The sequence below is a fragment of the Lissotriton helveticus genome, chromosome 1_1 (genome assembly GCF_964261635.1).
Source record: "Lissotriton helveticus chromosome 1_1, aLisHel1.1, whole genome shotgun sequence".
Classification (NCBI taxonomy): Eukaryota; Metazoa; Chordata; class Amphibia; order Caudata; family Salamandridae; genus Lissotriton; species Lissotriton helveticus.
Window position 1 is genome coordinate 1391245467 of NC_136057.1, and position 26068 is coordinate 1391271534.

A 26068-nucleotide genomic window follows, 5' to 3' on the forward strand; every position below is an offset into this window, starting at 1 on the left:
AGTTCTGTACTTAGAGACTCAGCCTGCAAAGGCAGTGTGTGGGTGTCAGGGTACAGGCCCCCAAGGGTGGCACAATAAGTGCTGCAGCCCTTAGGGGTCTCTATCTGGTCACCATGCCCTGGGTACCTAGGGTACCATTTACTAGTGGCTGACAGGTGGCAAGAGATGCCAATTGGATTTTAGTTTAAACACAGTTTTAGAGAAGGACACAGGCCCTGGGCACCTGATTGTCAGGAGCCCAGGCCACACTCAGTCAAAGCATATCAGCAATTCAGAAAAAGTGGGGGCATACCATGCAGGAAACATGGCACTTTCTCACACATAGTAGATACTAAGTATTGTAAGCAGCCTAAAGTTATTTGTCAGAATTGTCATAGTGTGGCATTTTCTACATATAATAGAAGACTGTGTGCACCAGGAACTAACCCATGAATATGTGCTTGTTTAGCTTTAGAAGATGGGCTATCTGTAACGTTTTCACCACAGTATGAATGCTGCAGGTAGTATAATCTTTAGCACCTTCAGACCGTGGTGATTTTAAGCAATTAGTGTGTTTTTTGACAGGTGTTGCATAGAGTCTATACTCTTCTTAATACTCTGGTGTATTTTGCATGAGAGTTTCACTGTCTGCAAACAAAGTAAACGCTCTTCATATGTGAAATATTGCACTAGGGCATTTCACAAGCCCAGCTTTGGATTTAACCACAATGAGACCACTAGTTCATTCAGAGCTGACATGTGGTCTGCCAAAAAGACAAACAAGGTTTCCAACTTTGTGGAAAATGTAGACACAGAGTGGGGAAACTCAAAAGCTTTCCTTGTTTCAAGGCATGTCTGGCTGTAGATGCACATGCTGTGTGTACTCCTGCCATCTAATGTTGCGCCCGGGTGTGTGAAAGTTGTTTTTGTTCAAAGAAGTCTTTAGAGTCACAAGGTAATGTTACTCCTCCTCTTGCTGGTAATGTGCATGGTCACCAGCTCCATTGTTAGATTGTTTTATTTCCTTGTCGGAATCGGACATCTGCTATGGGTCAACACGATTGTGGTGCTCTTTTAGGTTCACATGGTTTCCTTCCCTACATTGATATTGTATTTGATCACGTTTCCCTTACTCTCTGTCTCAGGTCGATGTTTGCTTACTTTGCTCAAGCGGGTCTGGGTCGACAGCAGCTCCTCCTGGGCCTCGGTCTTCGGGGCCTACTCCTGTCTCTCGGTCACATCTCTCCACCATGCCTCGACGGTGATGGAACGGACGAGATTCTGAAATTATCCATGCTGCCACGCAAAATATCTTTGGACCAATGTCTATCAGGTCTACAATTTGTGTCTGCCACCTGAACACAACGATGCCGCCTGTGAAGTCTGCCACTCCTTCCGTTCCAAGAAGACTCTCTACGACCATGCGGCATGTTGACACAAGATGTCGTGCAGGAGCGGCAACGACACCCCAGACCTCTTTGGTCCCGAGGACAATAAGGGGGAACCTCATCCACAACAGACAGCTACAGATGAAGAGGCTTTCTCCTCCAAATAAAGCTTAGGCTCCAATCTGGATATTGAGGACTTTCTGCCAACCCTGCAGTCCATGAGTAAGGCACAACCTCCCCCTCAACACCACTCTCAATCTGAGCAGCTCCCTACCAAAGGTTACACAGCCACTCTGGAGTAGCAGAGACAGGCTTTCAGAGCATCATTGCCTTCGGGCCATGGTTGGCGTGAAAAACCACTTTCCACCCAGCTCCAGCTCAGCGTTGAAGAAGCTTTTGAGACTGGCCACCTTGACACCGGCTACTCCAACACTGAGCTGACCTCCGGCGTCCACCACATCTGCCTCTGCGCCAACCAGAACCTTGGCGCTGAAACCAAAGCCACCCTTGGAGCAGAAGACATTGACATCGACAAGCAAGACCAAAACGTTTTCTCCATAAACTGTAGAAGATCGACTCATGACAAACACCAGGTCATCTACCCCCATACAAGCCATATCCTTACCTGCCCTTTGGGGCCTATTGTTCCACCCTCAAAATGCCAGCTGTCCTTCGAGGAAGCCTTGGACATTCTGATTCCACCAAAGCAGTGCAAGAAAGTGGATAAGGCTGCCAGCCCCTTACCCTGTTCCTCGCCTGCATCTCCAGACGACTCCATTGACATCACACCTCAGGGGTCTCCTCACACTGACATGGGTGGGCACAGGGAGAGGATAACACATTTGACATTCCTCTGCAGGGTAACTGATGGGACTCCTATGATGCAGACCCACCAGGGGACACAGACCCTGACCTGTACTGTGCCCATGCCGTCCCTCTCCTCCGGACAATTCCATTTTCTACCATGAACTCATTGGTAGAGCTGCCTTGTTTCAAAGGTGGATCTTTATACAGAGCCCCTGGAGGACGACTTCCTTTTCAAAACCCTTTCATTCACTCTCCACTCTACTCTGTACCTCCCAATGCTTAAGGGAGTGCTACTCCACAGGCCCGATATCTTCAAGGACCCTTGTCAAACAAAAGGAGGGTGGAAGCACACTGGCTTACATCCGAGCACTCAATTTGCCACTGTGCCTCATGGTAAATGCAGTGCGTGATAACACTTACTACAGTAGTAGTTTTTAATTTTTCACCCAAGTTGGTGCAGCCTGTGCTGTGCATCTCTAGACACGCGTTTCTGGACTCATTCCTTTATCAGTGGAGAGCAACAAGTCGTTTTGGGGTGCTGGAAAAGCTGCCCTAAGTCTTCTCAGGTCTATGTACCACTCACTGGGCGCAGGTGCATCAAATAGCCTGGTACTAAAGCGCAAACTAATCACCCCTAAGATTGTCAAGGCTGGGGGCCGTCGGGGAGATTAAGTGAGCTATTGCCCAGAGTCACATAATGCTGAGCTGATCTGCTTCCGGCGCTCGGCTTCGAGCCGTGAGCCCCGCGCTCCAGACTCAGCCGCCCTAGCCCCTGTGCCACACCTCTCCCATTAACACAAGCTTGTCAGCTCATTCGCTCTTTCACTGGTCCTGGGCAAGAGGCTCCCCAACAGGCCGGACATATTCATACAGAACCATATAGAAATCAGGCACATAGACCACAGGTTTCTCAATCTTGCGATCTGGCACCTGAGGTCATAGAATTTGGGTACTTTAATCTTCCACCTTAATGCGTGAGCATTCTCAAAGCAGCACACAGACATACCAAACAGGCCTACTATGATGCCAAGTGGAAGAGATTTGTGTATGCTCTCACTCGAAAGATACTGTTCCTTTTAAAGTCACAGTGCAGAACATAGTCTGCTGCTTACTCCACTTGCAGGTTTCTGGTCTAGCCTTTACCTCCATATGACTACACCTGGCCGCCATTGCTGCGTACCTGCAAAATAGGCAACACATTTCTCTCTTCAGTATTCCAGTCATTGAAACTTTCATGGAGGGTCATTCCTCTCAGGGTCCCACCAGCCGCAGCATGGAATGTCAACATTGTACTCACAAGACTCATGGGCCCTCTGATTGAGCTCTTCTATTCCTGCCTCATTCACTTCCTCTCTGGGAAGGTGGAATTTCTGGTCGCTATTACTTCACACAGACTTATCCATGAGATTCAGGCATTAATCCTGGAAAAACCCTTCTTCCAAGTACATAGGGATAGGGCTGTCCTTCGCAAGAACCCCAAATTACTCTTGAAGGTGGTGTCTCTCTTCCACCGTAACCAGTCCATTGAACTTCCTGTCTGTTTTCCACAACCTGATTTGTTGCCAAACGGACTTTCCAATCTTTGGATGTAAAATGAGCCTCATGTACTACGTTGACATAACTAAACCATTTAAGAAGACACAACAACGTTTTGTTGCTTTCTCCAAACCCCATAAAGGGAAGGCTCTATCCAAGTCAGGCATTGCCAGATGTAACGTTAGATGCATCCAGACATGCTATGCTAAATTTAAACGGTATCTGCCCCCCCCCCCCATCCCAGACCCCCCTCTCCCGCCCCCTCCTCCTCCCAGAGCCACTCAACTTTGAAGAAAGGAGCCTCTATGGTCATCCTGGGAAACATCCCAGTAGCTGAGATATGCCAAGCAGCTACTTGGTCCATATCACAAATGTTCCCAAAGCATTACTGTGTGCATGTGCTAACACGCCAATAAGCTAATGTTTGTCAGGCTGTGCTCCGTACACTCTTCCAATCTGATGCAACACCCACAGGCTAGCCATCACTTTCTGGGAGGACTGCTTTACATTCTATGTACAGCATGTGTATATACAGCCACACATGCCTCAAACAGAAAATGTTACTTACCCTCTAAGCATCTGTTAGTGGCATATAGTGCTGTAGATTCACATGCACCCACCCTCTTCCCTGGACACATATGGATGTTTTAGTGTTTCTTACTCTCTTTTTTCCCTGTTTTTGCATGGGCATCTCTCTATACATCGCTTCATTTCACATTCCATCCTCACCCGCCCTGCTGGAAAACATCTTAACAATAGAGCCTATGACCATGCACATTACTAGCGAGAGGAGGAGTCACACTACCTCGTGACTCGAAAGACTTCGAACAAAAACAACTTGCACACATCTGGGCCCAACAGTAGATGGCAGGAGTATGCACAGCATGTCAATCCGCAGCATTAAATGCCACAAACAGATGCTTACAGGGTACGTCACATGTTACTTCTTCCATTTGTAAAGTTGTGGAGTTCACATATCTGAAATATATGCCCTGTATATTGCTTTTGGGATGCTCTTAGCATTTTAAACCCTGAGCTTTGTTTCTATACTATTTCTGCCCTAACTCCTCTCAAAATAAAATATCATACCATTAGTGTGGGCTAACTGAACCCTTCCAGCTGATAAGTGGATGTCAATTCCTACTGCCATCAAATAAATAAATGAACGAACATGTTGTAGAGAAGAGCCTAGTAATTTATTCTTTTGATGAATAAATTCTTGTCATCATTTTTAACTTGATCAAATATGTTTAAATTAGACCGAAACCCTAAATTAAACACCCATAACTATTAGATGTTACAACCCTTTGTCTGTGCAATGTAATAGAACCTATTGTCTGCTTGCAGGAGAAGTGGTAGAGGACTTGAACCCACCTTGTGACTATCCCTGAACCCACTCCTGCATTCTACACAAGTGCCTTATGTAGCACCAACCCTGGCTAATAGTGTACAATGAGTGATATAGGGGCACATTGCAGGAATCTTTTGGCTAACCAAGGGGGCATGGCTGAGGGTGACTCAACAGCTATCATCAGGGTGATGTAGAGAAATCATTCAGAATCACTAGTACCCAAATCCCTATCCACATTGAGCTCGGCTGGCTTAGGAAGACTCACTTATAGTAATTAGCAGTGGTCAAGGGCAACAGGTATGCCCAGAGGTCCAATAGAAGCAGGTGTAGGCAACTGTCATTTCCAGTTCAGGAGGACTCAACACCAGTGCAGCGTGGAAAGAAATCATTTGTAATGTCTTTGCAAGAAAATAAATCACAGATGTTAACCCGTCAAACATCTCTTTACGGAAACGGTCCCAGGTTTATGCTGAGACAAGGGATTTTTCTAAGGGGAGTAGACAGGGGGGCATGGACCACTCCTAAAGAAGATAGGGCTAATAAGGTAGCCTACTGATATTAGATTGTAGGAAAGTGCCCCTTTTTGCATGGTTTCCCCCCCACTTTTTGCCTGATGTTGATGCGTATGAATGCGGTATGCCTGATAGATCAGATGCGATGACTCTCTTGTGTTCTGACACAGTTGTCTTTACCCATTTATTGATTGTATGGAATTTATCACCCCGATTTGATCTCAATATGTCTAATTTGGTCGCTTTGATATGAATAAAAATAAGAAATAAAAAACTCAAGTTTTATTTAGGTCTTGGGATGTAATTCAATGTATACCATTTGTAACTTTTTTGTATTTGTATTAAATGTTACCTTTGTGAGCGGAACTCTTTCTAGGCGCATGTCTGTGACTTGTTGGCGCACCCATAGAGACAAGTTTTTCTCCGTTATTTAAAGCATTTTTGCAGACAGGATAACTCTTGCTAGCAACATAAAATAACATAAAGCACAGGCCATTGAATTGGCTAGTGACACCTATTATGTAAGCTCCAACAGTTGATTTTATCTGAAGTTTGAAAGATTTCTTTGATTTAGTGTGCTGTATAAATGGTCACTGAAAACCTGCCTTGTGCTAGAAAATGTAAAGACAATGGTGAACTATTTGAGTGATGTGAGATGTCAAAAATGCAAGAGATTTGGCTGGGGTGTGGAAAGGGTAAAGAAAAGGTTTTTCTTATGGTCTAAATTTTATCCCATCAGCATTAAGCAGCAAAACTTGGAACAGCGTCAGGCTGATGTGGAATACGAGCTCCGATGCCTTCTCAACAAACCTGGTGAGTGAATATGTCAGAGTGTTGTACTCTGTGGAGATGCTCTCTGTGGAGAGACAGAAGTGGATGTGTTAGGTGTTCTTTGGGGAAAGAGGTGAGCTCTGTTATGTGCTGCTTTGCAGTGCAGCGCGCTGTATGTGGGTGATTAGCTCTCCTTTGCAGTCACAAGTTTGCCTCTAACAGGGTACAGTGGAGGTGCCAGTATTTACCACAACCTTGCAAAGGGAGAGAAGCCAGGGATTGATGCGACAGCACAGAGTCAGAAAGGCCTATGCTGAGGTTAACTGTGACCCACAGTGGGAATCGGGAGTCGCAGAAAAAGTTGAGCATATGGAAAAACTCGGGTGTGCAGCTTATTGTTATTCAAACAAAGACAGAATTGAGTTGAGGTTTACCTTTTACTGTCACCATTGCCCCTTTAGGGCAATTTAAAATGGTACTGAAGGGATGTATGCTATTGGTTGAATAACAAAGATGTATAGCATACACCTCTCAGTTGAGTCTAGTGTGGTAGATATGGAAATGAAGCTGCTCAGAAACTTCTTAGTAGAACCACAAACTCTGAGATTAAACACCAATGGGCAGCATGCGAGTCAAACTATCATGTTCGAGACGTGTGCTGTTGATACCCATACTTTGGATACTCCTGCCATCTAGTGTTGGATGCTGATGTTTGCAAGTTGTCTTTCTACGAAGAAGTCTTTTCGAGTCACAAAGTAAGGTGTCTTTCTATTGCTTATACTACGCATGGGCATCGACTCCATTGTTAGATTGTTTTATTTCTGCCATCAGGTTCGGATATGTATTGCGGCGCTCCGGTTCGAGACCATTTTTCGGGTTACCTTTGGTGCTCCAATCACTCTTCCCTTGTTGGTATTGTTTCAAACGTGTTTCACCATCCCTCGTGTGTCGAAAATCAGAAAACGTTCCCTAGTCAGGCTGGAATACTCCAACTGCAGTCTTTGGGCCTAGTCTGTCCAACGTATCTTTCCAAATCAGCTGATGGAATGGACTACATTTAAATTCTGCCCTCTGTGCCACTCGAAGCCCCAGTGCACCGACCTTCACAAAGTCTGCAATCTGTGCCTCTGCCAGGAGGACAGAGAAGAAGATTGTGAGGCCTGTCAGTCGTTTCGATCCAAGAATAACTTGCAGGACCACCGAGCTCACCGGAAAGAGATGCAGAGGCAGAGCACTGAAGACACTCCCGATATCTTCGGAGAACAAGATACCGAACAGGAAGATTTGGAAGTGTCGGCAGCTGAAGTCTCTCCAAGACTCCGATTCAGAACTCTAAATAAAACTGGAGTCCCATGATGTTCCAGCTGGTCAAGGTTACGCGAGTACTCAAACCTCTTTGCCCACACAAAAACCTGCTTCCTCCAAACAAAAAGCTTCGGGGCACCACTGGCCATGGTAGGCCCCGAGATTCTGCTTCCAACGCCCCACCCTCCGGCTCGGCACTGAAAGCACAACTGTGGTTCGAGCCGAGACTCCACCTCCGCGGCAAAAACTTCAGTTCTAAAGGACAAAAAAGAGAAGCCTGGTTCGGCTTAAAAATTTTGTCACCAAAACATAAACCTGCTCATGCAACGCTTCCAGAACTAATTCTGGAAACAATGCAGGAGAAACGGGATCCATAACTAAAAAAACGTAATATTCATCCAGAGACTTGGCGAATCATAGCAAAATCTGAGCTACCACCACCCTCCAAAAGGAAGATTTCTTTTCTAGAGAACACTGGATATAACATGCCTTAACCCCTTCAGTGCTAATGACAAGGGTAACTCGTCATGGAGTTTCCATTGATTTCAATGGAAAGTGCATGCGGAGCCATAAAACACCTTAGCATCCAAGTGGTTAAAAAAAAGACATTGCTACCAGTCCCTTCCACTGTATTCCTCATTCACCACCACTACCATCTTTACCTGTATCATTAACACCTTATTCACCAGGAAATCCTTTAAACATTACACCTCAGTGTTCTCACGCAGACCCTGATGCAGAGGAGGGGGGCGGGCACCTATGAAGCACCACCAGAACCCCATTAAATGCCTACAATGTAGACCCTCCAGGAGAGACCGATCCTGATCTCTATCCTGCAACACCTTCACCTCCTGATGACAACACCTCATATCAGGAGTTTATACCCAGAGCAGCTACGTATTATGGGGTCACATTACGTAAAGCAGCCTTAGATGAAGACGTCCTATTTGAAACATTAGGGGCTACACATAAAACATCACAGTCTCCCAATGTTAAAAGGCATGATGCGTCATGCAGAGGATATTTTTAAGGGTTGACAAAAAATAGAACCCCCCCCCCCACTATCTGACCTCATTTTTATAAGAGGTCAGCTTACACCAGATTCTTTTATACTGTCTAATGATTGTAAAAGAGCAAATTTACAAACATCAGCTGATGCACCACCACTAGACAAAGAATCTAAATTAATAGATGCCTCAGGGAAAAAAAAGTGGCTTCTCAATCAGCCAATTGCTGGCGTATAGCTAACACACAGTGCTTGCTTGCAAGGTATGATAGAGCCCACTGGGATAAAATGGAAGAATTAATCCAATACCTCCCAGAGGAACACAAGACAAAAGGACAAGAATGAGTGCAGGAGGGAAAATTTATCTCCAACTCCTTTATCAGGTGTGCACTAGGTGCTGCTGACACTGCAGCCAGAGGAGTCAACACCAGTATTCTCCTCCAAAGGCCCCCATGGCTGCGTATCTCTGGTTTTAAACCAGATGTCCAACAAACAATTGTAACTGCTCCTTTTGATAAAGAACATCTTTTCGCACCACAAGTGGATGAGACAGTAGAAAATCTGAAAAGGGATACAGAAGTGGCTAAATCAATGGGGCCACTTCAGACATTCTCTAATAGAGGTTTTTTTTTGTCGCTCATTCTAAAAGGGAGGTTCAAAAACTATATCCACAGATGTGTCCACATCTTCATACAGGCCCCAAACCCAATCCTTTAACTCTAGAGGATTTTTTAGAGGTGGATATAGAGGCAACAACTCTAAAGGTAAAGGTTCACCAACCTGTACTTCACCATCACTCAACAAGCAGTGACTCCAAAACCATTCCCCCCGACTACCGTACACCTGTCTGGGACGTCTACAAATGTTTCTTCCCACTTGGCCATCAATAATATCAGACAAGTGGATGTTGGACATTATCCAGTATGGTTATTGCATGGAGCTCACCAGCAATCCTCCCATTTGCCCACCTCGCAATCACAGGTTGTCTCTGGAGCACAAGCAATTGCTCCTACAAGAAGTAAATTTTCAGCATTTATTCACTTTACTTCCTAATACCCAAAAGTGACGGTTCTCTACGGCCAATTTTAGATCTCGGGCCTTTAAACCTTTACATACCATCAGAACACTTCCATATGGTCACACTTCAACAAGTGCTTCCACTACTGCAACAAGGTGACTTTATGTCAACACTAGACTTAAAGGATGCACATTTTCACATCCCTAGTCACCGCAGATATCTCAGATTTGTGGTATCAGGAAAGCATTATCAATTCAAAGTGCTTCCATTTGGAACTACTACTACTGCACCCAGAGTATTAACAAAATGCTTAGCAGTGGTAGCAGCTCCTCTAAGGAGACAACAGATTCATGTCTTCCAATATTTCGACGATTGGCTTAGCAAAGCCAACACATACCACCAGTGTCTACAACACACTCAAACTACCATAAATCTTCTACATCAGTAGGGATTAAGAGTCAGGAGTGATGCTCAACAGTGAAATAGGACCAATCAGTATCTACCAGTCAGAACTTTCATGCAGCTACTGGGAATGATGGCATCATGCTTTGCCATAGTACCTCATGCATGATTAAACATGCATCCTCTACGGGAATGCTTAGCACATCAATCACAGAGTCAACTACAAGATCTAGTGTTGGTAGACAGCTGTACCCATTGTTCACTGCAGTGGTGGAACACACAACACTTATCAAAAGGGTGGCCCTGTGTCAAACCTGTTCCACAGATTGAGCCAACAGTGGATGCATCCCTTACAAGGTGGGGTGCTCACTTACAACTTTTAACAGTTCAGGGACAGCAAACATCAGAATCTCCATATCAACTACTTAGCACCTAAAGCTGAAAGCATTTCTACCTCACTTCATATGCAAGGTTGTCCTAGTACGTACGGACAATAGGACAGAGATGTACTATGTAGAAAAACAGGGGAGGGGAACACACTCTTTACAGCTATAATGCCTCTCTCAGACCATTTGGGGTTGAGCAATGCACCACAGAAAGCAACTGTAGCAGAGAACATTCCCAAGACAGACAATGACTTTGCCGACCTCCTCAGTAGGATACAGCAAGGAGACTCTGAGTGGGAACTCCACCCCCAAGTCCTCCTCCCATACTTCCACAGCTAGGGCTTTTCAAAAATAGATCTCTCTGCGACAGTAGAGAACAAAAAATGCCAAAACTTCACATCCAGGTCCCCACACCCCCTATCCAAAGGTAATGCCCTATCAGTGAAGTGTAATAAAACAAGGCAGTGGAAAACCACAACCTATGTGTAGCACAGCTGAAGACAATGATGTCTCTACAAAAGTAAACACACTTCTATTACGTAAATCCATAACATTTTTGTATGTAATCTAATGAACAAGAATCGTTTTAAGAAAAAATGCAATACACAACTTAATACTCAGTAGATGTCACTCTCATGAGTTCAAACAGTATTTATGTAAATCATAAGCGTTCTTTTAAAAAAAAAATATTTTTATTACTGCACCATCTGCATAATCATACTGTTTACATCATTATGTATCCATTATCCAATTATATGTTTATACTCTTCCATGTTAATTGCGTTTTACAATGCAGTTTTTCTTTTTAATATAACTCCCGCATATTCGTAACTCCCCCCTCCCTCAATCCCAAGCACTTTACATTTCGCACATATATTTCTCTTTCTGGCAATGTCACATATTTCCATTTTGTAGTATAGGTCCATTCTTCCGACCAGTTCTCTCCCTTTGTATCGTGAATTACGAATCATGATGTCGAACCCCGCTACCCTTCCTGTGTGAGTGCACGGGGTATCCTTAATGAGCACTAAACAGATGAGGCGACTTAGACCTGACTCGGGTATCCCCCCCATGTACAGCCCATCGTAGTACATGTCTACTCCAAGTGTGATTTAGCGCATGTTTCAAACTCCACCAGCATGGAGTTCCATTCTAATGAAATATGTGTTTTTCTAAGTCCTCTACGCTCCTCCCTTTGTAATTCCATTCCTTCCGCCTTCCCCCACCGTATCACTTCTCTGTACCAAACCTCAACATCTGGTGGTCTAGCTGACTTCCACTTCATCGCTATTGTCCATTTTGCTAATAACAGTGCCATATCTACGAAGCGTGTAGCGGCGCTCCTTTTCTTTTCGGTATGATCTAGTCCCAGTACACTGTACAACGGTGACGTGTAAGGCCTGCCCGGGGCAACCCCTGCTAGAAACTCGTGTACAGTTCCCCAATAGTAGCCTATCCTGGGGCATTCCCAGAACATATGCAGTAGTCCTGCATCTTCCGACCCGCATCTGGGGCACGTGTCTGCCGACTCTGGGAACATGGCGTGTAATCGGTGGGGAGTGAGATATGCTCTGTGAACAACCATTAATTGAATACATTTGAATTTAGGGTTACGCGACACCTATTTAGGGAACCTCAGTATCTTCTCCCATTCCTTATCTCTAAGTTCTCGGCTCATATCTCCCTCCCAGCGTTCTCGGATAGGTTGTAGTGAAATCGCCCTGTTATCTCTAATTCCACTGGTCAGCCACTTGGTCAAGCGACTGCCCGTCCCCATCAGGTATTGCATTGTAAGTAGTGAATTCGTGGTTGGTTCTATACTGTTTTGTGCCCAAGTCGTAGTTATGTAATGTGCGACCCGCGCGTGTAATAAGAATAATGCCCCAGGGGCCCTATGTGAGCGTGTAAAATCTGCATGTGTCATGATGTGACCCTCCGCAAAAAAGTCCCCTATTTGTGTGATTCCTGCATCATGCCAGGGCCTCAGCTCTAGTTCCGTAAGTGTGCCGGACCCTAGTGGAATCCCCAGCAGGGGTATTGTGGGTGTGTATGACGATTTTGCATTGGTGTATTTGACCGCTTTCCTCCAGTGTGTTATAGCAAGCCGGAGCAGAGGTGGCGCTGAACTGGGTACCTTAGCATTTGGTAGCAACAATCGATGTATGGCACCCCTATTCCTGTCGGTCTCCGTCATACCCAGTTCGTGTAGGTTACGACCCGCCAGCGAATAGGCCAGCCATTGAAGTTGGCAGGCATACCCATAGGCAATTAAATCAGGCACTCCCATACCGCCCCTGTCTGTCGGTAACTGTAGTTTGGCTAGGCTGATACGTCGCCTACCCGATCCCCATATCAATTCCGTTAGTAGCATATTCAGAGTTTTAAAAAAGGCCATTGGTATCAGGAGCGGCAGATTTGTACAAAAGTATATCATTCTAGACAGTACCAACATCTTTCAGATTGCTGCCTTTCCTGCTACAGACAGAGGTAATGTGTTCCAGAATTGCACCTGAGTCCTTAGAGTATTGAGCGCCTTGCCCAAATTACCATCTAGTAAGTCCCGGGCGTTCCGGTATACCTGTATCCCCAGGTACCTGAATGTCGTGGGTGCCATCTGAAACCTATGCGGCGCAAACTGAAGGTGAGTGTCCTCTACCGTCATATGAAAACAATATCCATACGATTTGGATTCATTTACTGTAAGACCCGATATTCCTCGAAAATCGTTAAAGATCTCCGGCAGCGGATCCAATCGATCCGACATGTCTTTAATGTATAATATTATGTTGTCTGCATAAGCCAATATTATATGAGGTAGTGAATGTCTTGTTATCCCTTTTGTTAAGGCTAGAGTCCTTACTTTAAATAATAACGGTTCCAGGGCGATAATGAACAACAAGGGCGATAATGGGAAGCCTTGTCGCGTCCCTTTTGCAATTGTAAATTGTTCGGAAATACATTTATTGGTTCGGAAACGCGCTGTGGGGTGGAGATATAGTAGGTTTACCCACGCTATGTATTCTAGCGGTATACCGAATTTGCCCAGCATCGCAAACATATAATCCCATCTCAGGGAATCGAAGGCCTGTTTGAGGTCCAGTGATATACACCCCTCAGCGTTGTCCCCCGTGTCATTTTGTGTCATCAGTTGGCTCAATCTTCTCATATTCAGCGCGGTACTCCTACCTGGCACAAAGCCACATTGGTCTGGGTGTATCAGTTCCGGAATATATTTGGATAAACGTGACGCTAATATCTTGCTCAGGATCTTGTAGTCCGTGTTTAACAGGGACAGGGGTCTGTAGTTCTCTAATTGTGAAGCATTCCTGCCTGGCTTCAAGAGGGAGACTATCAGTGCCTGTAGTGTCGTAGTTGGTAAAGTGCTAGACGACAACGATTCGTTATATAGTGTGTGTAATTGTGGTGCTATCATGTCGATGTACGTCATATAGAATTCTGCCGGTAGGCCGTCCGTCCCGGGTGATTTGTTCCGTGGCAACGCTTTGATGGCCTGCCTGATTTCGACCAATGTTATGGGTTTCGCTAGGTCATCCCGTTGTGTGTTCCTGAGTTGTGGAATGTGTATGTCCGATAGAAAGGACTCAAAGTTCCCGTCTGATAGTGGGGGGTGTGAGCTATATAGCTCAGCGTAATAACCTCTGAACGTGTTATTTATGTCTAATTGTGTCCGTTGTACCGTCCCCTGTTGATCGTTCACCTCTACTATAGGGGTGCTCACCGGAGCATTGCGCACCAATCGTGCTAGTAGTGGCCCGACCTGTCCGCTTGGGTGTGTTGTCGGCATGTGTATTCTCTGTAGTCAATTACCCTCAGCTCCTCTAGTAATTCCACGTGCTGAACATGGGCTTCTTGGAGTTGTGTAAGGCTATCGATCGTGCCCGCCGCCTCATTCTCAAGCATCGCCAGGCTACCCTCCACTTCCCTGAGCTTCTCCACTACCGAGTGTTTAATGCCCACTTTCGTACCCATCGCCATGCCGTGTATGGTCGCCTTAAAGGCGTCCCATTCAATTTGCCTGGAGCTAGCCGTGTTCCTGTTTTCAGCAAAGTACTGCGTGATTGCCTCTAATAGTGTGGATCTGAAAACAGAGTCTTCCAGCAACCCCGGCGATAAGCGCCATGTTGGTATTGGGGTAGGAATCCTCCCCCACTGTATCGTCAGCTCCACTGGGTTGTGGTCCGACAGTGTCTTACCCATATGCATTACGGAACCAATTGACCCTGTTAGTGTATTAGAGCAGAATATGCAGTCTATTCTGGTGTGTAAGTTGTGGGGTGGGGAATAAAACGTATATTCCCTATGACTTGTGTGTTTAATTCGCCATGCATCTGCCAGTTCCCAGCCGTTCGCCCAGCGCGCCAGGGCTTCCGACTGCTTCCTGCTTTCAGTTGCATTCAGCGGGGGTGTGACCTGTCAAGGGAGAGATCTAGGACCGCATTGCAGTCTCCGCCTATTATCCAGTCGTGTTTCGACCAGTCCAACAGTACCCCACTAACCTTATCAAAAAACTTTGACTGTTCCGTGTTGGGTGCGTATATACAGCCTAGCACTATAAAAGAGCCATCAAGTATTCCCCTTACGAACACACATCTCCCCTCTGTATCCACCCTTCTCTCTAACATTTTAAAAGGGACAGAATTTTTGATCCAGATGGCCGCCACTCGGGAAAACGCTGAATACTCTGTGGCGTGCAAGTGTCCCTTCCATTTCCTGATCACTTTGGCCCCCTCTGCTCTATTCAAGTGGGTCTCCTGGAGATATGCTATAGTTATTTGCCGTCTGTGCAGTTGCGACAGTATTCTATGTCGTTTATGTACCGATCCCAGCCCCCTCACATTCCAGGTGCAGATCTTATATGTGCTAGGAGACGTCATGGCATTGAGCATCCAGAACGTTGACATTGCCAGCATCCCAAGGGTGTGTTTCATTGTGCTGTGCATCGTAAGTGCTACTTTTGTGTTTAACTTCCCAACCTTAAGGTCCCCACTCAAGAACTGTTGAGGACCAAACAATAATACCCAACGTGGGTATGAGTGCAACTCAAGTGTGCCTTCGCCTGGGGGGGTGAGCCTAGTCGTGTTTTCTGAACAGCAACATAACACCCTGTTATCAGCATATACCCTGGACCATTGTCCCCTCCTCCAACAATTCAATCATCTGTATGTTTACGTTACCAGTCTGCATCTTCATCACATCTCATCAGAAGTCATTCGCCATCTGTGCTGTGATGTGTGGGAACAATTGTAAACTAGTGTTCGAGTCCGACTCTGCCGTGTGTGAACTGGCTTGACTGTTCTTGTCCGTTATAATTGTAGCATTATGTGCCGCCAGAGCGTTCGTCATCCACTGCGCTGTTTCCGGTGGCTCGTCCTCAACAATCTGGGCGTGGCTTCCTATTGTTTTGGGCGTCTTCTCTGTAGTTCCTCGCCGGTCCCGCTGCAGTTCCGCTCCGCCAGATGCGTGCCCTTGCATCACTTCCGCCGCATGTTCTTGAGATGGGTTCGGTGTGTGCGTTACCTCCATCCACTCAGATGCCTCCTCTGGGGTGTCAAAAAAATAAGCTTTGTGGTCATGTATTATTTTAAGGCGTGCCGGTAAGAAAAGTGCATGTTTCATATTGCGATCCCGCAGCGTGCGCTTCACTCCTAGGAAGGACGACCTGGCTTTCTGCACTGCTTGGGTGAAATCCGGGTAGATCGGCACCGTTCTATTTTCATATTTCACTGGAGCTCTCTCCCTCGCCTCCTTTAGTATTGCGTCCCTGTCTTTATAATGTAGGAGGCGTGCTATCAGGGGACGCGGGGAGCCCCCAGTCTAGGTGGTCTCGGGGGTACTCTGTGCGCTCGCTCTACACTGTACATCGGGGTGAGTTCCGCAGGATCTATTATTTTCTTCAGCCAGTCCTCCACAAACTGTGTTGGGTTTGCCCCCTCGCTTCGCTCCGGGACGCCTAAAATGCATATATTGTTGCAGCGTGAGCGACCTTCCGCATCGTCCACCCTATCTCACAATCCTCTGAGCTGTCGTTCCAATTCCTCCAGTCTCGTGGAGTGTTCCGTCTGCTGGGGGATCAAATCATCTAAGGCGAGTTTCTGTTCCGAGACCTTCTCCGCTAGTTTTTTATGGTCGTCCTTCAGGAGGGACAGACCTGTGGACATCGCGTCCATGCGTGTTTCCAACGCTTCTCTTGAGGCCCTAATTTCGGTTAGAATCAAGTCCAACTTGGCCTCCTGCGAGCCCATGCCCGTCGGTGGAATCATGTCATTATTAGAGGAAGCCAGATGGTCTTCAGAACCCGTGGATTGTATCGTGGTATGCGGCGCTGTATCTGGTTGCTTGAGCCTATTCCGCCCCATTTGTACCCCGCTCTCGTGGTCCGAGTACACCTCTCTGTATTGCGGCCGTTCCTCTTGTTCCTGGCCCTTCCCCTTGTCTCTTGTATTCTGGAGCCCTATGTCACGGTGTTCTCACCCAGCGTAATATTCCAGTTGGCTTGTGACAGTGCGTGGTCAATGCAATCTCCGCTGGCCTACTCTGTGTAGCCCCCAATCCTCATCTGTGGACTTCGTCTCTTGGCAGGGGGGAAGCGCCCGAGTTCCACTCAATGCTCTCACAATGTTCGTGATTCTGCCGCGGTCTTCCACTGTCCCTTGTATTATATATGGAGGTGTCAGAAGCCCGGCGCCCGACTGGGAAGGATTGTCCGTCTAGTGACGTACAGGGTTATCGCTCTCCGGTCCCTTATACGGTTCCTGCCTGTGCTCCGATCCCGTCTTAGTGCCCTCTATGCGTGCCGCACCTTGGTCACGGCCCCTCCACCCCTATACGCTTCAACAACTGCTTCATCGGTCGGGGGTGGGTTATATTATCCCCACATTAAGCAATGGGCATCTCTATGCACTTAGTTGTGAGGGCAGTGCAGGCCGGACTGTTATTGTTAGTGTGCCATTTCAATTCCTCCAGCCCCGTGCCTTCACGTTTCTTCTGCGCCCGACTCACAAAATGGCTGCCGCTTGTACTCACAGGGGCGCTTTAGCCGGGCAGTCGCAGGGGCCTCCACTGTTTAGTTAGTGCCCTCTAATTCTCCAGATGGTGCGACGGGACGTCTCTTCCTCGGGTGTGGTGTCCTGGGCAGAACTTCCGACCAATTACACTCCGTCCGCTGCCGCACGTCCGGACCGCGACTCCCCTCTCTCCGTGTAGCGGTCCGGTCCACTCTTCTGGGGTGCCTCCCTTCTGCCCACTTCCCTTTCTCGCTAGGTCAGGCCGGTTCCAAATGTATCTGCTCACATTACCTCGGCTCGCGCTGCTGCTCACATTACTACCGCAGTCTGATGTGGCCGGGATTCCGCCTCTCGAGATCGACCTCCGTTCGGCTTCCCCTCTCACTGTGGGTCGCAGCTTCCTCTCCGTAGCTAGGCCTCTCCGCGTCTCTGATCCGCCCGATACGGTCCGTACCTTCAACAGACTCCAGATTCCCACACACACTGCTCGTGCTCGTTCCGTTTCATGTAGGTGAAGGAATAGGAATTATAGTACCATGGGTTGCAGGATAATCGGCTTATTTCCAGGGCGTTGGACGGAGCGAGCTCAGCTCACGTCTGCCATGCTTGGCTGGTAGCCACGCCCCAGTAAATCATAAGCGTTCTTCATTGATTTGACATCAGCCAACAAGAAACAATTTGTTGCCTATTTACAAAATCAAAAACAAAAAATCAATCCCAATGCATTTCGGGTTCATACTAAACCCTTCATCAGGGCATATATGATAAACAATGATAATCAGCATTTGTATCTTGATGTCCTTCGTCCAGAGCTGCAACAAAACTCAAAATGAATATTCAATGAGCAACTTAGTAAATGTCATGAGAAAAAGTGTTAATAGGATTTGCACTCGGGGGAATTCAAGGGTGTGCTATGTAGATAGAAACCAGAGAGAACATTGGTTGAAACTGGTGTGCTTTGAGAATTATTTTTAAGCGAGGCTAGAATACCTTGGCACAAAGGAATAGGAGGGAATGTTTTTTCACTGTTTGGGCCCAACAATTGAGTGTATTGTGGCTAGTGTTTATATTTTTATCTCGGTTAACAAGAGGCTCAGTTCTCAGATCAACAAAGGGGTCTTATAGTAAAGTATTTTGGAGATTTTCCTGCTCCAGAATTTAATGGGGAATCCATGGCTCCTTTTGTATTTTCATGTAAAAATCTTAAATCCAGTTATTGGAAGAACAGGATTCCTTTAGCGCCCACTGGATAGGGTTTAAGCAAGCCACTTTGTCCGCTTCAGTGACCTCCTTAGCGCACACTTGTGAGTGATATGGGCTAGAGAGGATTCTTTGGGCACTAAGATAGAGAGATTGTTACAGTAGCCTACTTTTATGATTGTGGTGCCACAGATTATTGTAATATGGCCATTGGAAATAAATGGTAGGGACCGAGACCCGCCAACCCCTGACCTGCCTCCAGCTGATGCCTGCAGCCTAAATCCAGAAGGTCCCCCCAACCGCAACCTGGAGCTGGTAAGAAACTCCGACCCTAAAAGGCACCCCTGCACCAGACGACCTATGGCCTTGGGTGGCCAAACCGACAGTGCCTAACCAACCCCCAACATCCCAACGTACCTATCGAAGTAGTGATCGCACCCAGAAGACCTTCGTCCCCGAGCCTGCAGTGCCTTTGCAAACCAGAGGTTCCCCATTGCAAACAACAGGGCGCCTGACGTCGAAACAGCACCCTGCACCCGGCCGCCCTAGTGCTGCTGAGGGTGTACCTTTGGGTCTACTTTGTTTCCCCGTTTGTCCTGAGCTAAAGTCCAGGAGCTTTGCGCCCACCACCAAATGGCCTGCTCGTGAGCAACCACCAACTGTAGGCCCCTATCTCCCATTGGATACTGTTGGGGCTCAGCACTCTGCACCCAGCCGCCCTAGTGCCGCTGAGGGTGTAACAAGAGTGCATCCCTGACCCTGGAGGACCCCTGAGTCTACCACGGAACCTCAACTCCCACTACCGAATACTTACCTTAAAACCGATAACACTATTTTCCTCCGTAGGATAACACTGACTGTTTTTCTTGGAAAAGTTTTCAAGTGTGGAATTTGACAACCTAAAGAAATTCTTTAAAATTGTACTATTTAACAAAATTGCCTTTACTTACCTATTAACAGGAAATGTCCCAGTGTAGTATCCAGGTATACTACACTGTAAGAAAAGTAATCTAAAAAGTAACTTACCTGGCATTTTACTGAAAAGCCCATTCAAGTTTATGTACTGTATTTACAAAGCATTGCATTTCTCTGGAACAATACTGTAAATCAAAACAAAGTACATGTACCATTACAATCCAAGCTTTATTACAACTGTATTACAACTGTATATTTACTGCAAAGTATTTATCCCTTACCTGTGCCAGGCTTACTTGGTTCTAGGAAATAAAATAACGAAAATAATATGTTCGAGGCATGTGGGCTGCTGAATTCATATCTTGTGCATAGATTGCCACCTAGTGTTGGGTCCGGATGATTGCACATTGTTGTCCTGGAAGAGTCTTCGAAGTATCACGAGATAGGTGGCTCCTCCCCTGGACTACAGTGCGCATGGGCATCGACTCCATCCCCAGATTGTTTTTTTCCGCCATTGGGTTCGGATGCATATTTGATCACTCAAGTTCGGAATCAATAGAGCACTTTCTTTTTGGCCAGAAGGCCTTTCCTATATCGTCGGTATTGTCTTGCGATCGGTGCCCAGTTCTGTTCCAGCTCAGTTCCCGAGTCGGACATCCAGAGGAGTCGCGTGGCTCTTCCGCGCTGAAGGCCCGATCAACGCCAGAGGCCTTATTCGACGAAACATCATGGAACGGAGCCCGTTCAAAAGGTGCCCCGTGTGCAACTCGAAGTATCCTCACATCGACGTCCACCCGGTGTGCAACAAGTGCCTGTCGCCGGATCACGATGAAGCCAACTGTATGGCTTGTTCTGGTTTCCGCTCCAAGAAGACGATTCGACTTCGGCGCGCAGCGCGCCAGGAGGCCCAGCAGACGGCACCTGACTCGGTGAACATTTTCGATACTGAGGGAGAAGAGGCAGACGAGCAGGAAGTTCAAGTGCCGATGTCCACTCCGGCAGCGGAGGTCAACTACAGCTATGACGCTGTTGTTGAAATGCTCGATACTGAAGAAGTCGTCGACGAGGTAGGAGACGACGATGAGGCCTATGGGGCCATGGAAGATAGCTCAAGCGAGGAGCTATGCCCAAACGTTCAAACTATTCATAAGGCTCAGGTCAAGGGATCGATTTTGGAAAAGGTGATGGACAGAGTTTCTGAATGATGCAGAATACTCTTACCAAGTCAATAGATCATGGTTTTAATCCATCACTGTTTTTTAGCTCACTGCACCATCCCAGCTCAGAACCTGGCTATATGCAAATTAGTCTGTTCCTGTCCCAGTGCATGATCAGAACAGGGCAAACCAAACTACCAAGCCAATTCTTATACTGGGAAGGAAACAAGCTTCCGGGGACCGGTTTCTGGCATCACAGCCTTCTTCGGCCCGGCTTGCTTGAATCCTGATGGTGCAATGAGCAAGGGACTCACGTCTGAGTATACCCTCCCACACATAGTGTGGATAAAATCGATTTTGGAAAAGGTGATGGACAGAGTTTCTGAATGATGCAGAATACTCTTACCAAGTCAATAGATCATGGTTTTAATCCATCACTGTTTTTTAGCTCACTGCACCATCCCAGCTCAGAACCTGGCTATATGCAAATTAGTCTGTTCCTGTCCCAGTGCATGATCAGAACAGGGCAAACCAAACTACCAAGCCAATTCTTATACTGGGAAGGAAACAAGCTTCCGGGGACCGGTTTCTGGCATCACAGCCTTCTTCGGCCCGGCTTGCTTGAATCCTGATGGTGCAATGAGCAAGGGACTCACGTCTGAGTATACCCTCCCACACATAGTGTGGATAAAATCGATTTTGGAAAAGGTGATGGACAGAGTTTCTGAATGATGCAGAATACTCTTACCAAGTCAATAGATCATGGTTTTAATCCATCACTATTTTTTAGCTCACTGCACCATCCCAGCTCAGAACCTGGCTATATGCAAATTAGTCTGTTCCTGTCCCAGTGTATGATCAGAACAGGGCAAACCAAACTACCAAGCCAATTCTTATACTGGGAAGGAAACAAGCTTCCGGGGACCGGTTTCTGGCATCACAGCCTTCTTCGGCCCGGCTTGCTTGAATCCTGATGGTGCAATGAGCAAGGGACTCACGTCTGAGTATACCCTCCCACACATAGTGTGGATAAAATCGATTTTGGAAAAGGTGATGGACAGAGTTTCTGAGTTTCTGAATGATGCAGAATACTCTTACCAAGTCAAGAGATCATGGTTTTAATCCATCACCGTTTTTTAGCTCACTGCACCATCCCAGCTCAGAACCTGGCTATATGCAAATTAGTCTGTTCCTGTCCCAGTGCATGATGGGAACAGGGCAAACCAAACTACCAAGCCAATTCTTATACTGGGACAAACAGTGATGGATTAAAACCATGATCTATTGACTTGGTAAGAGTATTCTGCATCATTCAGAAACTCTGTCCATCACCTTTTCCAAAATCGATTTTATCCACACTATGTGTGGGAGGGTATACTCAGACGTGAGTCCCTTGCTCATTGCACCATCAGGATTCAAGCAAGCCGGGCCGAAGAAGGCTGTGATGCCAGAAACCGGTCCCCGGGAGCTTGTTTCCTTCCCAGTATAAGAATTGGCTTGGTAGTTTGGTTTGCCCTGTTCCCATCATGCACTGTGTAGGAAGGTAGATCCCTGACTATGGTTGCCCCCAACTTTTTGCCTGGTGTTTTGCTGGTTTTCTGACTTAGTTGACCTGAGGCCCTGCTATTCAGGACCTCAGGCCTACTGCTCTCTCTGTAAAATGGATTCCATGTACCTTAGGTACATATCTAAATTGGATACTGAGCCACCTTATCAGTCCCTGTACAGTGTACCTTAGGTACCCAGGGCATAGGTGTACCCAGGGCCTACCAGGGGCTGCAGCATGTATTATGCCACCCCTGGCTGGCCATCCAAATCTGACACAACTGGCTGCTTGACAGCTGGGGCAAGGTGGTGTAATCACCCTTTGCTTTAGATATAGTATACCTATATCTAACCCTAAAATGGACACACAGATCTCCTATCAGTCACTCCTATGGCAGGCCTTAACAATCCTGAAGGCAGAGTGCTTGGAATCGTGTGAGATGGTGCCCTGGCATGAGCTGAGCCTGTCTGCGGCTTTCGGGATCTATCCCTTAGCCGTTTCCATGATATCGCATACCGTATACTCTTAAGTGCATTATAATCCTCGCGGTTAAATGCCAACTCTGGTATCGCTTTATCAAAACATGTCGAGTAAGGTGTCATACGAATTGGAATACTAACCCCTCGCCAATTCTGGCGACGGGGTTAGCATTCCACCCTTCTAGAGGGACACGACATGTGTGTAACCTATAACCCCGGTTAAAGTCAAACAGAGCCTCAGCTCCACAAAATGGATGCTGCCACCGAGACACAAGTCTGCCCTCCTGCTGCTGGGAGTCCTCCCAGAGCAGGAGATAAGGACAAAGGGTTTCCTGCCAGGGGCGGTGCCAGCACCGTCCCAGACAGGGTTTTGTGTATTGTAGGTAGGCAGGGCTTTAGAGGAAGGTGACTGCACGTGGCACCCCGGTGCTCACTGTGCATAGGCTGGCTGGAACCAGTTCCAGGGACACTCCAGACCCTGTGCTGGGGAAAAGCCCGCCAAGGAAGTGGGTGTAACCACCCCCCTCCTGGTCCCACCCATAGGGCAGGACTTAGTCGCGTGCCAGCCCCCTTTTCCCAGATAAAGGTAGAGACTGGCCCCCTTCCAAATCAGATCATCTTTGAATCCTGAAACTACTTTCCACGAAAGGAACTCAAGACTTCTCCCTAAGATTTCTCCCTTGTGACTAAGGAGTAGTCACCCTGCATCCGCAGGCACCATCTTAAGAACACTGCGGTCTGCTGCACGTCTCTCCTCCGGATCAAGACTGCCCAGCTCGACGAGAACCGGCTTCCCTGGCACCTCTGACCTCTACCCACCTCTACAGCCCAGCTGAGAACCGTGGGTGCGACGAGACCTCAAGGGACCGGCCATCTGCAAGACTGCACGACTTCTTTCCAGCAAGCCCGCCGAGTGAATTCCTGGTGAGTGCTTTGGGGTCCGAGAAGCCCCCACCCTGAGCAGCTCCAGCACCGAAGAGCAGCCCCCCAGCATCTCCACGATCTGCGTGGGGCCCTTCTGCTTTTTACTGCCCACCGCGTTGTTTGGCTACTAGCCCGCTGGCTTGTGGCCTTCCTGACGACGCCCGACGACATTTCTGCTGCTAGTCTGGTTGCTCCAGACTGGCCCTTGCTTCCCTCCATCGGAGAAGTACCCTGGACCCTCCTGGTCCGGCTAAGACGCCATTTTAGGTCCACCGCGTGGGCCTTGCATTTGCCAAGACTTGTTGCCCAATCCTGGGTCCAGCGACGTCGACAGCAAGAACCTTCGTGGGACAGCTCGCACCTCCATCCTGGTCGCCGACAACGCCTCCTGGTCCGAGAGACTGCAGAGCCCAGCAGCGCCCACTCACCTGACTGCGGTGACTTCGCCCGGTGCCATCCTGGTGCCCACTTAATCACTGGCTAGTGATTCAAGAACTTGGTCCCCTCTGCTTTCAGGTTTTCTTCTTCCTTGATCCAGGCTTGGATCCATCGAACTTTCCTCCACTGGTCGCCTGCCAGCAACTTCCTTCTTCCAGGCTCCTGGTCCGGCAACGAGATCCCCGACGTCTTTTCAGACCTATGCAGCTGCAGCCCCTGGGCTAGGTAACTTCGGCACTTCGGTGTCCCAGCATAGCCTCACTATCCTAGGGTCAGGATCCACTGTCGTTTTCTTCCTACCAGGTCGGGTTCGCCCGTGAACACTAACTTTGTCTTTACTAGCCTCCATAGACTTTGTCCCGCATCCCGCGTGAGAGTGCACACTCTGCACCCGAGTCCCCTAGGTCTCCTAGAAGTAATCTAACGATTCCCTAGTTAAGTCCTAGCGATTCCAAAGCCTATTAGTACTGTACTTACCTGCTAGTAATTTCGCATTCCACTTTTTAAGTATATGGTTTTTCGTGCCCCCCGGGCATTTGTGTATAACGTGCTAACTTAAGTATTTTTGTAAGAGTTTTGTTGTGTGCCTAGCACCCTGTCCTCATAAAGAGTACAGGGTTGTTGTGATTCTAATAAATACACTGTTTATTTTCATAACACTTGTGTGGTGTCCTTTCACTGGGTGTTCAAGGGGTAATGTGATGGTAAAACAGCTGGCTTAACACGCCCTCTAGAGTCTTAGCCTTAGACTGCTCGTATCCATGCTACTAGGATAGCTGGTCTATAAGGTTGACTTACAACCAATCATCAATAAGGGTTGTTTGGACTGATATATAGTGATCACTAGAATAGTGAACACTGCACATCAGGCCAACTTCTCACATTGGTGAGCAGCGGTTGGGATTTGAGCTTGCTGTTGTTTTACTACACATATCCTAAGAATATCTTGTGAAAGATCACATAAGTACTAAAGGTACATATAACTTAGCGTAGAATACTCTGAGTTCTACTGAACCAGCTGTTGTAGCTCCTAGGGCCTAGCACACCCTAAACTACAACTCTAGCAAGGGATCAGTAGGCAAACATATAGTGTAGGTAAGTGCACCACTTACACCTCACTAGAAAAGCATGTCTAACCATGGAGAGTCCACTGAGACTCCCCTGGTAAGTGTTGACCCTCCACAGGTCACTTCCAGATATGCAGCTCTCAGTTTCCAGGAGATGAGACAAGTCTGTACCTCCAGGAAACTGAAGCAGGGGTCTAACCCCACCATTCCCTTTCTGATAGGTCTCTTAGAGACATATGATGCCAGAAAGATTTCTCAGTTACATGAGAACATGCCAGCCTTAGAGGGAACCTCTGGGGATCCAGACCTCCCCAACACTGCCAATGCAGTTGAGGAGGAGGATCAAGAGGAACTCTCTGGGGATGAGGTAGACAAAGGTCTTGAGGTAGTCAGAAGGCTAACTAGGGCCAACTTAGACCTACTTGGGGAAGGATCTGGGGGACCCCCAGTACTGACCCTAATGAGGCCTAACCTTGGAGTTAGGAGAGATAGATCTCCTTCTAGGGACTCCATTAGATCTCTGCACTCTAATGCCTCTTCTCAGGGGAGAAGGAACTCTCCCCAGAGGAGATTGACTTCCCCTCAGAGAAGAGAGCATGAAGCAAGGATGAGACAAGCTAGACTGAGGATTGAAAGGGAAGAACTTGCCCTGGCCAAAGAAAAGCTTGCATTTGCTAGAGAGCAGCAGATGAGTGGGTTAGCTCCCACTGGTGGCAGCAATCTCCCAAGAGAAAAAGAGAAGGGTTTAGATACTAAACACCTGACTAAGATAGTGCCCCCCTTTAAACAAGGGGATGACATCCAGAAATGGATGGCTGCTCTGGAGAGGGCCTGCACTGTGCAGTGCATTCCCCAG

At 47.3% G+C, this 26068-nt stretch overlaps 1 protein-coding gene across 3 annotated transcripts in view; it reads left to right on the forward strand.

Moving 5' to 3' along the window:
- MICALL1 (MICAL like 1) overlaps positions 1-26068 on the forward strand; it is a 363438-nt gene that overhangs the window by 297153 nt on the left and 40217 nt on the right. For all 3 annotated transcript variants that reach the window (XM_078684158.1, XM_078684159.1, XM_078684160.1), the window contains one exon: positions 6313-6386. In XM_078684158.1, coding sequence (XP_078540284.1) covers positions 6313-6386 — 74 coding nt within the window. The remainder of the gene's footprint in view (positions 1-6312; positions 6387-26068) is intronic.